The following is a 12,540-nucleotide window of genomic DNA, read 5'->3' on the forward strand; positions in this document are numbered from 1 at the left end:
CCTGAACCAATCTTTCAACGTCTGGCATCTCAATGCATTGTGAGTTCATTCTAATTTTTTTGGGCTAATGAACATTTGTTATAAAAAAAACATTTTCTGATTAATTCTTTACAAATGTAGTTGCTGCCATTATCTCTTCAATTTTCACTACAGCAAGCTGGTTTGGAGAATGGCCCTAAAATCTTCAAGTATTCTTTCACTTTCATTAACAAACCCCATGAGGTAATAGTCAAGATTGTATATTTTGATGACCAGACAAATGACAAAAATCATAATTTTCTGCACTAACAGCCTTCTAAATTTAAAATAATTCAATGATAATCGAACAAATTATACAATTACCAAGTTCTTCACAGTTAAATCTCTAATCAGCCTTCATATTAAAAGGGATTGAAAGCAACAGGAACTTTTGGTTTGAAAAATTGTTGTTTCTGTGAACTACCAATGTGGTAAATTTATTTCTGACTGTTCAGACAATATTTAATTGCACTCCAAAAGAATTAATTTTTTTTAAAGAATTTCCAGCTGTGGATAAACTCCAAACAAATCTCAGTGTAAATTTGAGGAACCATTTTCAATGTTCTAAATATATCAAGTTACTTCCAAAATGATCAAAAAGTATTCCTTTTATAACTTAAAAGTAGCTGTTTCTGATTATCAAAATTCTGAGAGAAATTTTACATTCTTCCTCTGCTAGAATATCTAATGAGATGACCACAGAAGCAAATATAAGAAAACACTTGTGTCTATCCAAGATAACTTCATTAAATTTCTGGTGCCTCTGGGCTGATACTTGCCAACCAATCTGCTACTCGTTGCCCGTTTAGGACTCAGAATTTATTTTGCAGTGAAAGAAGAGGAAATAGCAATCAATCAATTATGATGCAGTTGTAATACTTTCATTAAAGTCAGAACAAGTTGAGATTTGACTTTGCTTATAGGCTCCCATTCTGATTTACTGTTTTTAAGCATATCAGGCAACCTAAAGGACAAAGAACTTCATTCCTAATTACACAAGCACCCATCTATTACGCACACAGGATATTTCCCACAGCATAACCAATCAAATCTCATAAGCTTTAAAAAAGAGATCAAATATGAAGTGATTCAGTGCTTTGAACCTTGTTATTTACTCTTAAGGAAAGCATCTTATTGTAGAGTCCTTTAAGAAAGATCATTTAGATTCCCATCTAACAGGAAATTGCTAATCCAGCAAGGAACACCCAGATAAGAAATTTTTCCAATGAACCATCGCAGCAATAGTCATTGTGTTCATCCAGTGCAGCAAAGTTCTGGTTCTTTGGCTCAAGTTGTTGTATTGAACTATGCAAACCTATTCCGCCACAATCTAATCCTTTCCTACCTCATATCTGAATCCCTCTTTTATTTCATCCATGTGCCTATGTAAGAGTCTTAACAGCCTCCACCACCACCCTTGGCAATGCATTGCAGGCACCCAACATTCTCTAACAAAAACTTACCTCTGAAATCTCTCCTCAACTTTCTTTGATTCAGCTCAAATAGATGTCCTCTCCCATTTGTTATCACCACCCCAGGAAAAAAGGTGCTGGCTGACAATCCTATCAAAGCCCCTCAATCTTATTTACCTAAATTATTTTACGATAGAGGTCATTTTTTTCCACACATGGACATGCAAAGATATTCTTATACAGATATTTCTTGAGGAAAAAAAATCCTGAGGTCAGGAAACTGTTGTTTTGATTTGAACTACAAATTTTCTTATGCCATTGTAACTTACATGCTGCAGTAATTGGATTACTGGGTGGCATGAAGGTTATATGACTAATTGGACTGTATAATAGTTTCATTATCAAAAAGAAACGAAGCACTGAAGACCACCTGAGAAGACAAGATTAACAAACGTGTGTATAGATATGTTTTTGGAAGATAGATTATGGGGTTTTTAGTTAAGTCACATACAGATACAGACCTCATTTAAAATGCCAGAGCTCTGCTCAAACCAGACTGTCCAGGCTCCGAGTGCCTTTGCAAAAACTTTGAAGAATGTCTATAGAGACTTCACAAGTAGGTATTTATTGGACATGCTGGGAAGTAATGGATGATTGTTTTGGAAATCAACAGATGAATGGACTCCGAAGATCAGGTCCGGTGTGGCAGTCTGTTTGAATGCAGTCTGCTCTTCTAAGAGGGTCATGTGGTTTTCTCAGAAAGAGAGAGAGAGGGAGAGAGAGAGAGAGAGAGAGAGAGAGAGAGAGAGAGAGAGAGAGAGAGAGAGAAATAATTCAGCTCTACAGTTCAGCAGCAGCAGCTGGGACTGGAACAGGACAAGCTGGCAAGCTTGTGCAAAAACCCCATTTTGAAGATGGGTTGTGAGTTCAGCCTGTTCAATGCCCTTGTGGTTCATAAAAGAAGAGAGGACTGACTGTATAATGTTTCACTTGAAATAAGGGAAACAAAAAGGAACTCTGCGGTGACCTGAAAGCAAGAGGTTATCTTCTAGAGAACCCTGTCTTCAGCAAGACATTGAAGTGGCTAATAGGAAGAAATCAGTTTGTGTCCAAGGAGCAACAAATCTCTCTCTGAAAATCAACAAGAACCTTACCTTTCAAGCACCAAAGCCTGAAGAACTTTATAAATGTTAAATTCTGTGCACAGTATAAGAAGTGCCTGATACTGGTGAACTTGGAGGAATGAGAAGTGAAATTGGACTGTGACAAAGAACTTTCCTGAAATTACACACACATTACATACACATGCGGTTAGAATTATAAGGGGGTTAAGTTGATAGTAATAAGTTAAAGTTTGATTCTGTTTTCATGTTTATAGATAATTAAAAGCATTTTTTGCTTAAGTAACCATTTGCCTTGGTGATCGATTGCTGTTGGGATTTGGGGTCCTCTGGGCCCATAACACAATGAACAAATCTTGCAAAAGCAGGTATATTTTTACAGAAAAAAAATTCAAGCTATTTATTTATTCTCTTTACTATTTCTTGCAAAATACAAGGCCATGATAATAAAATCAGAAGTGCAGAAACAAAAGGGTTCCAGAAATTCTAATACTGACCATGTCAATGGGCTCCCCAGGGATGACCCCATTCCATTACCCCAAGTACATTTTAAAAAAAATAAAACACCCACAGAGAAACATTATAAAAGGAGGTGGATTAAAAATGATTTTACATTTAAAAAAAGTGATGGGAACAGAAAACTAATTTCATATTAATCTGAGGATAATTAAATTTACCAGACAATATGCAACATTAGACTTTTTTCTCTAAAGACATTTTCTTGCATATTTCTATTGATATTTTACTTTTTAGTTTTTCTTTTTGTTCTTTGAATCTTGCTCAATTACTCATTCTTTGTCATTTAACATATAGATGCTCAATTTTGAACAACAGCAGTTTGCGAACTCACCCTCCAGGGACTCTGTCTGGCCGTCCACTGCTGACACAACTGGCTCCATAGCCTGTACAGTCCCCACACACAGTGCAGACCATGCACTGGTCTAACTTCCATTTGTGCATTCCAGGAGAGCACATTATGGATTTCTCATCCTTTTCATCCAGCTCCTCTTCCAAATCTTCATCCATCGCTGTTGCCATATTTTCCACATTAAAACCTACTTGAAAGCCAACACAAATGCATTTGTGCTACAGTAACTTTTACATCTACATATCCTAATTAAAATTAGAATCAGGCCCAAAGTATTGGCTATATATCTTTGCCTCCTAGTGAAAGATGCCAAGTTCCACCAGCTGGTAGATGCTGGATAAATGTACTTACTGGCTGCTTGAAACTTACGCTTACAATGCTTAACTAATGTACCTGCATTGAGAATAAACAGTTTAAATGATAAAAATACTATACAGTACTTGCACTGAACAAACTTCAGTTACATGAATATATAACCCTTAAAGCATTTTTTCTTTATTTTCAGGCACATTCTTTCTAAACATGTAACTGTTGCTGCATCTGCTCCTCTTCCACAGAGCTGCCTGAAAGACTAACAATAACATCATAGGAGACAGTTTCAGAGAGTCAGCTCAATGGTGAGTGGCATCAACCAGCTCTTCATCCTGGGGAAAGCCATTGCTGTTTCACAGAAATTTATTCAAACAGCTGCCATGAGCAAAGCACGACCAAGGCACTCCCCTGGCTGAATATTTGCTCCCATCTTCACCAAATGTTTGTGTTATTTCAGAGAACATTTACTTTTACAATTTTAAACTTGCATATTTTACCTGTTACTTTATTCTTATTCATTTTAATTTTTAAAATTTATTGTTCTCTATTTTTTTGCTGGTTGCTTGAATTCTGGATACCAGCGGTTTTATTGTACATAGTTTCATTCATCATACAAGCTTCAAACTGATGGCAACTGGACTGCAAAAAATTATGCTGTTCGAGTATCATTCCTCCATTAGTGGGCCAGAACAGACTGTTTTTTCCACTGAAAACAGCTGACTTATTGCTGTGCCTGGTTGTCTGGTTTCTAACTTTTGCATTTATACTACATCCCAACTTGGAAGTCAGGAACAAGCTGAAGGATTAATACCGGCAAGGCAGTATTTGAAGGTCCCCATTACATCTTTTATGCCAATAGAATCTCCTAATCAGTCTTCTGGATTTAGCATGTTACTCTGACACACAAGCTTCTTATGAACGATTGCAGTTTGCATTTGACTCCTTAGTCCTACACGAGCTGACTATGTATCATCACTCGATCCATCTGAATCACACAATTTATTCAAGTACCAATATTTTAATTTGTATCTTAATGTTTTAATTTCTTGCATTTTAAGGCATTTATTTTATTAAATTTTAGGTATTAAATTTAAATTTCTAAATGTACCTGATAACAAAAAAAAATCATTTAGTAGCAACTCAGCTGCGAGTTGGTAAAAAGTGGTCAGAGAGCAACTGCATGAGGCCAGTAATGGCTCAGGAAATGCTGGAGGAACTCAGCTGGTCCTGCAGCGCCCATAGGAGGTGTCTGCTCTTTGCTTATACCTTGGAGAAGGGCTCAGGCCCGAAATGTCAGTAATATATCTTTACCTCCTATGCACGCTGCGGAACAGGAAAAGTTCCTCCAGTATTTCGGTGCATTTTTACTCTAATTACAGTGTCTGTAGACTTCCATATTTCACTCCAATACTGTCTCAGCTTCAGCAGTGAGGCCTCCAGTATATGTGTGCAAAGAGCATGGTGGCTTACTTGACTGAGCATGTTGTTGTGCAGTTTTCCCACTTTTAGTCCACGTATTCAGGCCGATCGAGAAAATCATAAAAACAAAAGTGTTGTTTTAGCAGTCATCCCAGAGTCTGATGTACTGACAAGACTTAAAATTCCAGAATAACTGCCACATGGAAAAAATTTCAAAACTTTCTCCTTCTTTCATGGAAGATTTTTACCAAGCTTACACTCAAGGCATAAATATTTTCTTCTTTCAAATCTTTGTATTTAAATTTTAAATTTAGACTTACTCCACAGTAACAGTCTCTTTCAGCCCATGAGCCATGTCGCCCAATTACACCCAATTGACCTAAAACCCCGGAACGTTTTTAAGGTGGGAGGAAACTGAAGCACCAGGAAAAAAATCTATGCAGGCATGTGGAGAAAGTACAAATTCCTGACAGCGTCAGATTCAAACCCAGTCGCTAGTGCTGTAACAATGTTACGCTAACCGTGCTGCCTAAGTAGGAGTTCTACTACTTTCAATTAATCGACTGATAATATCAAGTTACAAGCTTATAGATTTTATACTTTTTCTGTCAAGCATCAAAGCTTGCAAAATGAGAAAACAAATTACATATTTTAACAATCTACTATGAATCATGAATGACAACTGAGCAGTGAGGTAATCTTGAAAAATCTTCCTTACCTTTTCCTCCTTGACAGAGCGCACCAGTTTCCCTGCCACATTGTCCTTTGTTGTTCACACCAAAGGTCCAAACTTCTCCATTCTTCGTCAAAACACAGGCATGTGCTTTACCCAAAGCTACTTGACTCACAAAATACCCCTTTAACTCAGTCACAAGACCTATTTAGAGATTCAAATGAAGAAAAAGAACATTTACTTTGCCCAATGATTATCAAGACGATATATAAATGTTGGTGGTATTCAAGATTACTAACCTGAGCTGTCACAGTAAACTGCATCTTTTCCAAACATGTACAGTTCTCCCTCCTTTGTCGTGATAGCACTACTTCCATTGTTGCTTGCTGTATAGATTACTGTTTTACTTTCCATTTTAATCATTTTCTTTGGCTTATAAGGTTTTGGTTGGCGTCTGCTTTTAGCTGCAAAAGAGCAAATAAAAATCTAAATTGAAAACTGTTAGGGGTTTTTGAAAAGGAAGACAATTCCAGAGAAAACCAACTCAAGGATTTGAATTTCATAATGCATTCAAATTCTTAAATGTTAAATCTTTCACCAAAAAGGACAAATGTATGAAGGTGCATAGTTTCACCATTTGATGTAAATGTGTCATCAGATGTAATTTCTGCCCTTAGACACGTGGCTCTCCATCAGCTTGTCAGTTGGTCCTTAAGCACAAAGAGCACTGAAAGAATGGGCTGTTCCTGTTTAGACACCAGCATGCTATCACTGATAGCAATGGAAAGTACTTTCAAACTGAGGAAGAAATTTGAAACAATCTGTACTTTGCCTTATTTCTTATTGGTTCAGACACTTGAGACCCTTCAAAATAAATTACATGACAGGAAGTGGTTCAAGAAATACACCAATTGCATCGTAGCTCCAGAGATCAGAGTTCAATCCGAGCCGACAATGCTCTCAGTGCAGACTTTGTATGTATTCAGTGTGTCCACATAGTCTATTTTGCCCCACTTCTCAAAGAAAGTCAGTGGGTTAATTAGCCACTGTAAAATTGTCCCTAATGTGCAGGTGATTGGTTGATCTGTGAAGAGGTGATGAGAATATGGGGAAAAATAACAGTGTAAATGGGTGTTTCATGGCCAGTGCAAACGTAGCAAATGGAAGAGCCATTTTCTTTGCTGAGTGACTTTATAACTAAGGTGCATGTAGTCATTCAGCCCATCAAGTCTGCATCCATTGTGCAGAAACAATCTCAATAGATACCACTCTACACTTTTGCTCCACATCCCTATTTTTCTCCTTCAAACATACACATTTCTCTTTGAATATGACAAGTGGATCCATATCCACAATCCAGCATCCAATACTTAACAAATGTTAAACACTAATTTGTAAAAAAATCAATTTTCTCACATTTTGCCTATAACATGAAAATATTAAACACAAATTTCATCCAATACAAGACAGTAATTCAGTTATAAACTATTATAAAACAGATGCTGGACCAAGAACTTTAAAGTTTGGATTAAAATGTTTCTACACCAGTAAAAGGTCAAAAATTGAAAATGCAGAAAAGTCTCCATTATCCAGGACTTACAGGGTTCACTGGTGCTGGATATGAGAATTTTCAGTTGACAAAATCTTACAATACCTACAAATACATTTGTATTAAGGATACACCATTTAAAAATCAAAGCAGTGCAAAAAAAAGTAAAATTTGAAAGAAAAAAATCAGTACTATATCCTTTAATTATGTGAAGTTCACATTAATCAGGTAATTCTTGTAACTTACAAAATTTAAATTTGAACCCCAGTCACCGACGCTGTAACGGGGTTGCCTAGCCACTATGCTAACCATACTGCTGTCATACTGAAACCACTCCCTCCCCCAAGTTTACAGATAAACCCTTACTAATACATTTAATACTAATGAAGCTTTAGACTCTTACTAGGCAGGGATAGGGAGACACTTTGGGAGAGTCACCCCAGCGTCGAGCGGCATCGGCCGGCTCTTCATCCTGGGCACTGCCATTTTGTTCAAACAAACTTATTTATACAGCTGTTTTGGGCAAGGTACAACTGGGGTGCACTGCTAGCTGAATGTTTGCTCCCAAGTAGTTGCATGTTGTTTTGGAGAACATTTATTTTACAATTTTAAACTTTATTTATTCTTATTTGTTTTCTGAAAAATTTATTTTCTTGATTTTTTTTTGCCTGGTGTTTGAATTTCTGGTTGATTAAGTGCTGGATAATGGGAATTTTACTATACTTTTATTGATTTTTTTTTCCCTTTTCACCAATGTCAATTCTGAACCCAGCAATTAGCCTATCAACAAATTTATTTCAGAAGCATCATTTCTACTGAAATAACAAACTGATGTTATTCTTCAGCTTTATAATATGGCTATTATTCATCAAAAACATGACAGAATGTTCTTAATATACCTGATTCACCATCCTCTCCTTTACTTGCCAGCCCAGTGAAATAAACACTTCCATCTTCAGCCACCATTAAGGCATGAGACCCATCATGACCCACAGAGAACTGTACAATCTTTGGTGATTTTGTGATGGGTAATTCAACCCATTTTCCTGCAGTAGGACCTCCTTGTTTGATTCCAAGGCTCTGATATTTGCCGGTATAATACATCTAAGATTTAAAAAAAAAGGTGCATTTTCTATAGTCAAATAATAAAACAATCCAAAACTACTCCATTGAATATTCATTGTGCTTATCCACATATCTGACAAATAGCTACCCACTGAAAAAGTTTATAAATCATAATTGAAAATAGAAATTGGATCTATAATGTTCCTTGTCATAAATTATTCAATCTCAAACACTGAAATTGGTCAAACCCAAGTTATTACCTGGCCTTTGGTTATATTTTATCAGGCTACAATGATCAGTTTTAGAGCTGAAAGTCGGGTCAGGGTCATTTGTGGTGTGTAGCCAGGGGAGGAAAGAGACAAGAGTTCAAAAGAAAAAGTTATTTGAAAAATAGTCTGACCATAAAAATCAATGTTACCTCGATGAAAGATGATTCAGTGTTAATTACCACAGCACATTTTTAAAATTCACTCACATTTGTACTGTCTTCAATAACGTGTGCCATGTTAATCTCACTTTTATCTATTCTGGAAAAATCTGAGCGTTTGCCATAGAGTACATCAGAACTTTAAGTTCACAAGAGTCTTACAGTTTCCATTTAATTAGTGCAACTTTCAGTTCATAGCGATACACTATTTTGATATATCAAGGCACTATTATCAATATTATTTAAAACCAGCTAGAAATTCCACGTTGTCACCTCAACCTTCATTCACTTCAACGGCAGAATTTAGTTCTGAACACATCACCTTCCAAACATAATTTTCTTTTCTAATTCTAAATCAGTTTTTCTTTTATGGTTACATTGATCTTGTGTTCAAAGTAACTTTTTTTAAATTAAAGAGCTCCAAATCATTAAAATCTTGACGCATACCTTTCCATTAGCTGCTTTCATTAGTGCAAATTCTCGACCTGCTCCGACAAAAGCTGACTCCTCATCAAATCCTGTATCTGGTAACAAATTTGTGCAAGGAATGTTAGTCATGCATCATGCAAAATTGCTGTAAATTCCTCAGCAAGACATCAAGGATTTATCAATATATTAAATCTAAGATGCAATGCTCAGAAAAATTAATCAACTTTCCATTTTCAAATGGTAAAGTTTGTTCAATAACCAATGTAGCCAATAAAAAAAAATGGTGATACACTCTATCAAATAAAAAAAGTATACAAAGCAATTTTCATTTGTATCTTTGCATTATGATTTATGCAAGAATGTTTGCAAGTGTTTCAAAATTGGTTGTACCACAAGCCAGCAATAACTAGCAACTTAGATCATTTGATTAGCGGTGGCATATAAAATCAGGCAGCAAATGTTCTGGTGCACCTCAAATCATTCTTCTGTTGCAAAGTGCAGAGTAAAGAAACAATCAACCAAAAGGAACAACTTGAGGGAAAAGAGACCTTGGAAAAAATACAATGCAATAAAATGGGAGCTTGGGAAGAAGCATAAAAAAATAAAATAGTGGCTAAAACCTGGTAAAATCATGAGCGCAAGAACTACCAGGAGCAGAATAGAGCAACTGCCAAAAAAAGTGATTGTTATTCTTCTCTTTTAAGAACTGCAATTCAGAGGCCAGCATTTCCTACCTTTTCTTAAAAACCCTGGAACTAAATGATTTGATATGCCATTTCTGACAGCAGATAAATGCCAACTGTACAACTGTAGTCCAGAAACACATCCAAGCCAGATTTTCTCCCCTCAAGGAGAGCAATCCGATGGATTTGTGCACATTACTAACGCTAGTGGTAAATAGGATTAAATTAACATTTGTATTCTACAGGCGCAAAATTAGAAGTGCACATTATATCAGTGGTGTCTAATCTAAGCCTCTGATATTAGTTGAGCAATCATGCATTATGCTGTCACAGTCTTGTTGTCACAATTACATTTTTGTGTAAAATTGTGTTTCAGGTTCGCCAAGTTGCCACCGCTATCCAAAATTGTTGAAGTGCAAAATAATCATAAAAGATGAGAAACTGACGACAACGGCCAACTAAGATCAATCAGCATCCAGCAGCAGTCAAAAGGGAATATTATTCCCACCATCTCAAGTAAACCAACAGATGAAGATGTACTAAGATTAAATGATGAAAAGAAAAGCAGTATTACTATGCAGATGCAAGTCACACTTCTGGTTCTGAGGAAATGTTGACATAAGAATGCATTTCCCCATAAACAGCATGACACTGGACTCTTCACAGAAGAATGTTACAACCCTCTCAACAATATTCAGATTATAAACGTTATCTTGTGGTCCATCCATTTACCCCACTGATTATTTTTACTACTAATTATTCGAAATGTGATCTTGTGCTCCATCCATATTCCCCGCTGCCCATTTTCACCACTAATTATTCTAAACTTGATCTTGTGTTCCATCCATTTTCCCCCCTGCCCATTTTCACCAATTATTCTAAACGAGATCTTGTGCTCCATCCATTTACCCCGTTGCTCATTTTTACTACTAATTATTCTAAACGTGACCTTGTGCTCCATCCATTTTCTCTGCTGCCCATCTTCACCACTAATTACGCTAAACGTGATCTTGTGTTCCATCCATTTTCCCCGCTGCCCATTTTCACCACTAATTATTAGCTCAATCAGCTAATTTCCTCCGGAACAGTTACAGTGAGAGCCCCCCAAAAAATGATTGCATCATTACCCAAAGTTCAAATATATCTTCCAGCAATTATTATAACCTAACAGATAAAGATTTAGATCCAAGTCTCAAGCTGAAAGAACTCAAATCAGTTTTGCTTCACAATTCTGTCCAATAGCCATTAAAGGCCTCTTTTGAGATCATTGGCAGGAATTACCCCGAAAAAAGCCTTGGGTGGGCAATAACACAGCTGGAAGAGCTGGTGCCTCACAGCTCCAGCAACCGTGATTTAATTTTAATTTAATCCAGTGCCTTAGGTATGGATCTTGCACATTCTCTCTGAGTTTCTCCCTTGCTCCTGCTTCCCCAAACAATTGAAAGACTTGGATGTGTCAGTTTAATAAGCCACCGTGAATTGCCCCGAGTGTGTCATTAATTCATAGAAAGTTGGGGAAATGATGGGAATGAGAGGAAGATAAAGTGAGATTCATGTTGGATTAGAAGAACTGGGTGCTTGAAAGTAGGAACGGACTCCATGCAATCTAAACAGGTGGAGTGGCCTGGATTTTTTTTAATTGTGTGGATATCTGGAGAAAGGATAAGACACTGGAATGGTTAACATTCACTAATTACAGGATATGTTGGCAAGTCTTTTATCTAAGCTGGCTGCTTGTTAGCCAGAAAATCTGGGGCAGAACTCTGGAGGAGCAGATAACTATAGAGAGTCTCTCTCTCTCTCTCTCTCTCTCTCTCTCTCTCCCCCCATGGAAAAATGTTGAAACGGGAGGGAAGATTCTGCTGAATGGGTTTATGTGGCAGTTTCGCATTTCCCCAAAATTCGGGAAAGGAATCAAGAGGAGACAAGACAAAATTATAAATATAGAATCCACCTCAAAATACACTAAATATATTCATAAAACAGACAAATATATTCATGAAACATGATGCAAATTAAACATGAATCCTTACTAATGATGTGCAAGTCTTTCTCGAGATCAAATAATGAGAGGCCACAAGCATGTAGACACTTCCTGGCTAACTTGAGCTGCAGCTCCTGTTGAAGTACGGGCTCAGTGCTCGTTGTGTATCTCCGAACGACAAAACCATCCTGCAAGGGAGCAAAGCATCGCAGATTACAGTGGGAAGATATTGAAGCCTTTGAGCTTCATCGAAGTGTTGAGTAGAGAGCAATCGCAAAACAATCTTTCATCAGAATTGTTTGAAACACAGTGGCACAAAATATACTTGCATCTTTTGATGCAGTAATCTGATTGATGTATTCTCCATCTGTGAAGAAAATGTTCTGTCCTCCAGCTTGACAACCTGAAATAAATTGAAAATCTGTTTGTTACTTCGCACAAAATATTTTGAAGTTATCAAATTCACACAAGCTCCTTGTGCAATGGATTTAAACATTTCAATTTTGAGATTATTTTTATCCTTTAGTTCACACATCCAAATTCCATACCCTAAACACTTGTAATCAATTCCAGTAAGGAA

General features: G+C 36.7%; 1 protein-coding gene across 15 annotated transcripts in view; it reads right to left on the bottom strand.

The window, feature by feature from the left end:
* The window catches only part of mycbp2 (MYC binding protein 2), a 291,326-nt gene that overhangs the window by 239,843 nt on the left and 38,943 nt on the right, over nucleotides 1-12,540 (bottom strand). For 13 of the 15 annotated variants that reach the window (XM_069890299.1, XM_069890303.1, XM_069890302.1 and 10 more), the window contains exons 6-12: nucleotides 12,290-12,363; nucleotides 12,010-12,148; nucleotides 9,312-9,388; nucleotides 8,272-8,476; nucleotides 6,123-6,287; nucleotides 5,869-6,027; nucleotides 3,402-3,609 (exon numbers count right to left, since the gene is read on the bottom strand). In XM_069890299.1, coding sequence (XP_069746400.1) covers nucleotides 3,402-3,609; nucleotides 5,869-6,027; nucleotides 6,123-6,287; nucleotides 8,272-8,476; nucleotides 9,312-9,388; nucleotides 12,010-12,148; nucleotides 12,290-12,363 — 1,027 coding nt within the window. The remainder of the gene's footprint in view (nucleotides 1-3,401; nucleotides 3,610-5,868; nucleotides 6,028-6,122; nucleotides 6,288-8,271; nucleotides 8,477-9,311; nucleotides 9,389-12,009; nucleotides 12,149-12,289; nucleotides 12,364-12,540) is intronic. The other 2 variants (XM_069890301.1, XM_069890291.1) reach the window with 1 other exon arrangement.

The sequence above is a fragment of the Narcine bancroftii genome, chromosome 7 (assembly GCF_036971445.1).
Source record: "Narcine bancroftii isolate sNarBan1 chromosome 7, sNarBan1.hap1, whole genome shotgun sequence".
NCBI lineage: Eukaryota > Metazoa > Chordata > Chondrichthyes > Torpediniformes > Narcinidae > Narcine > Narcine bancroftii.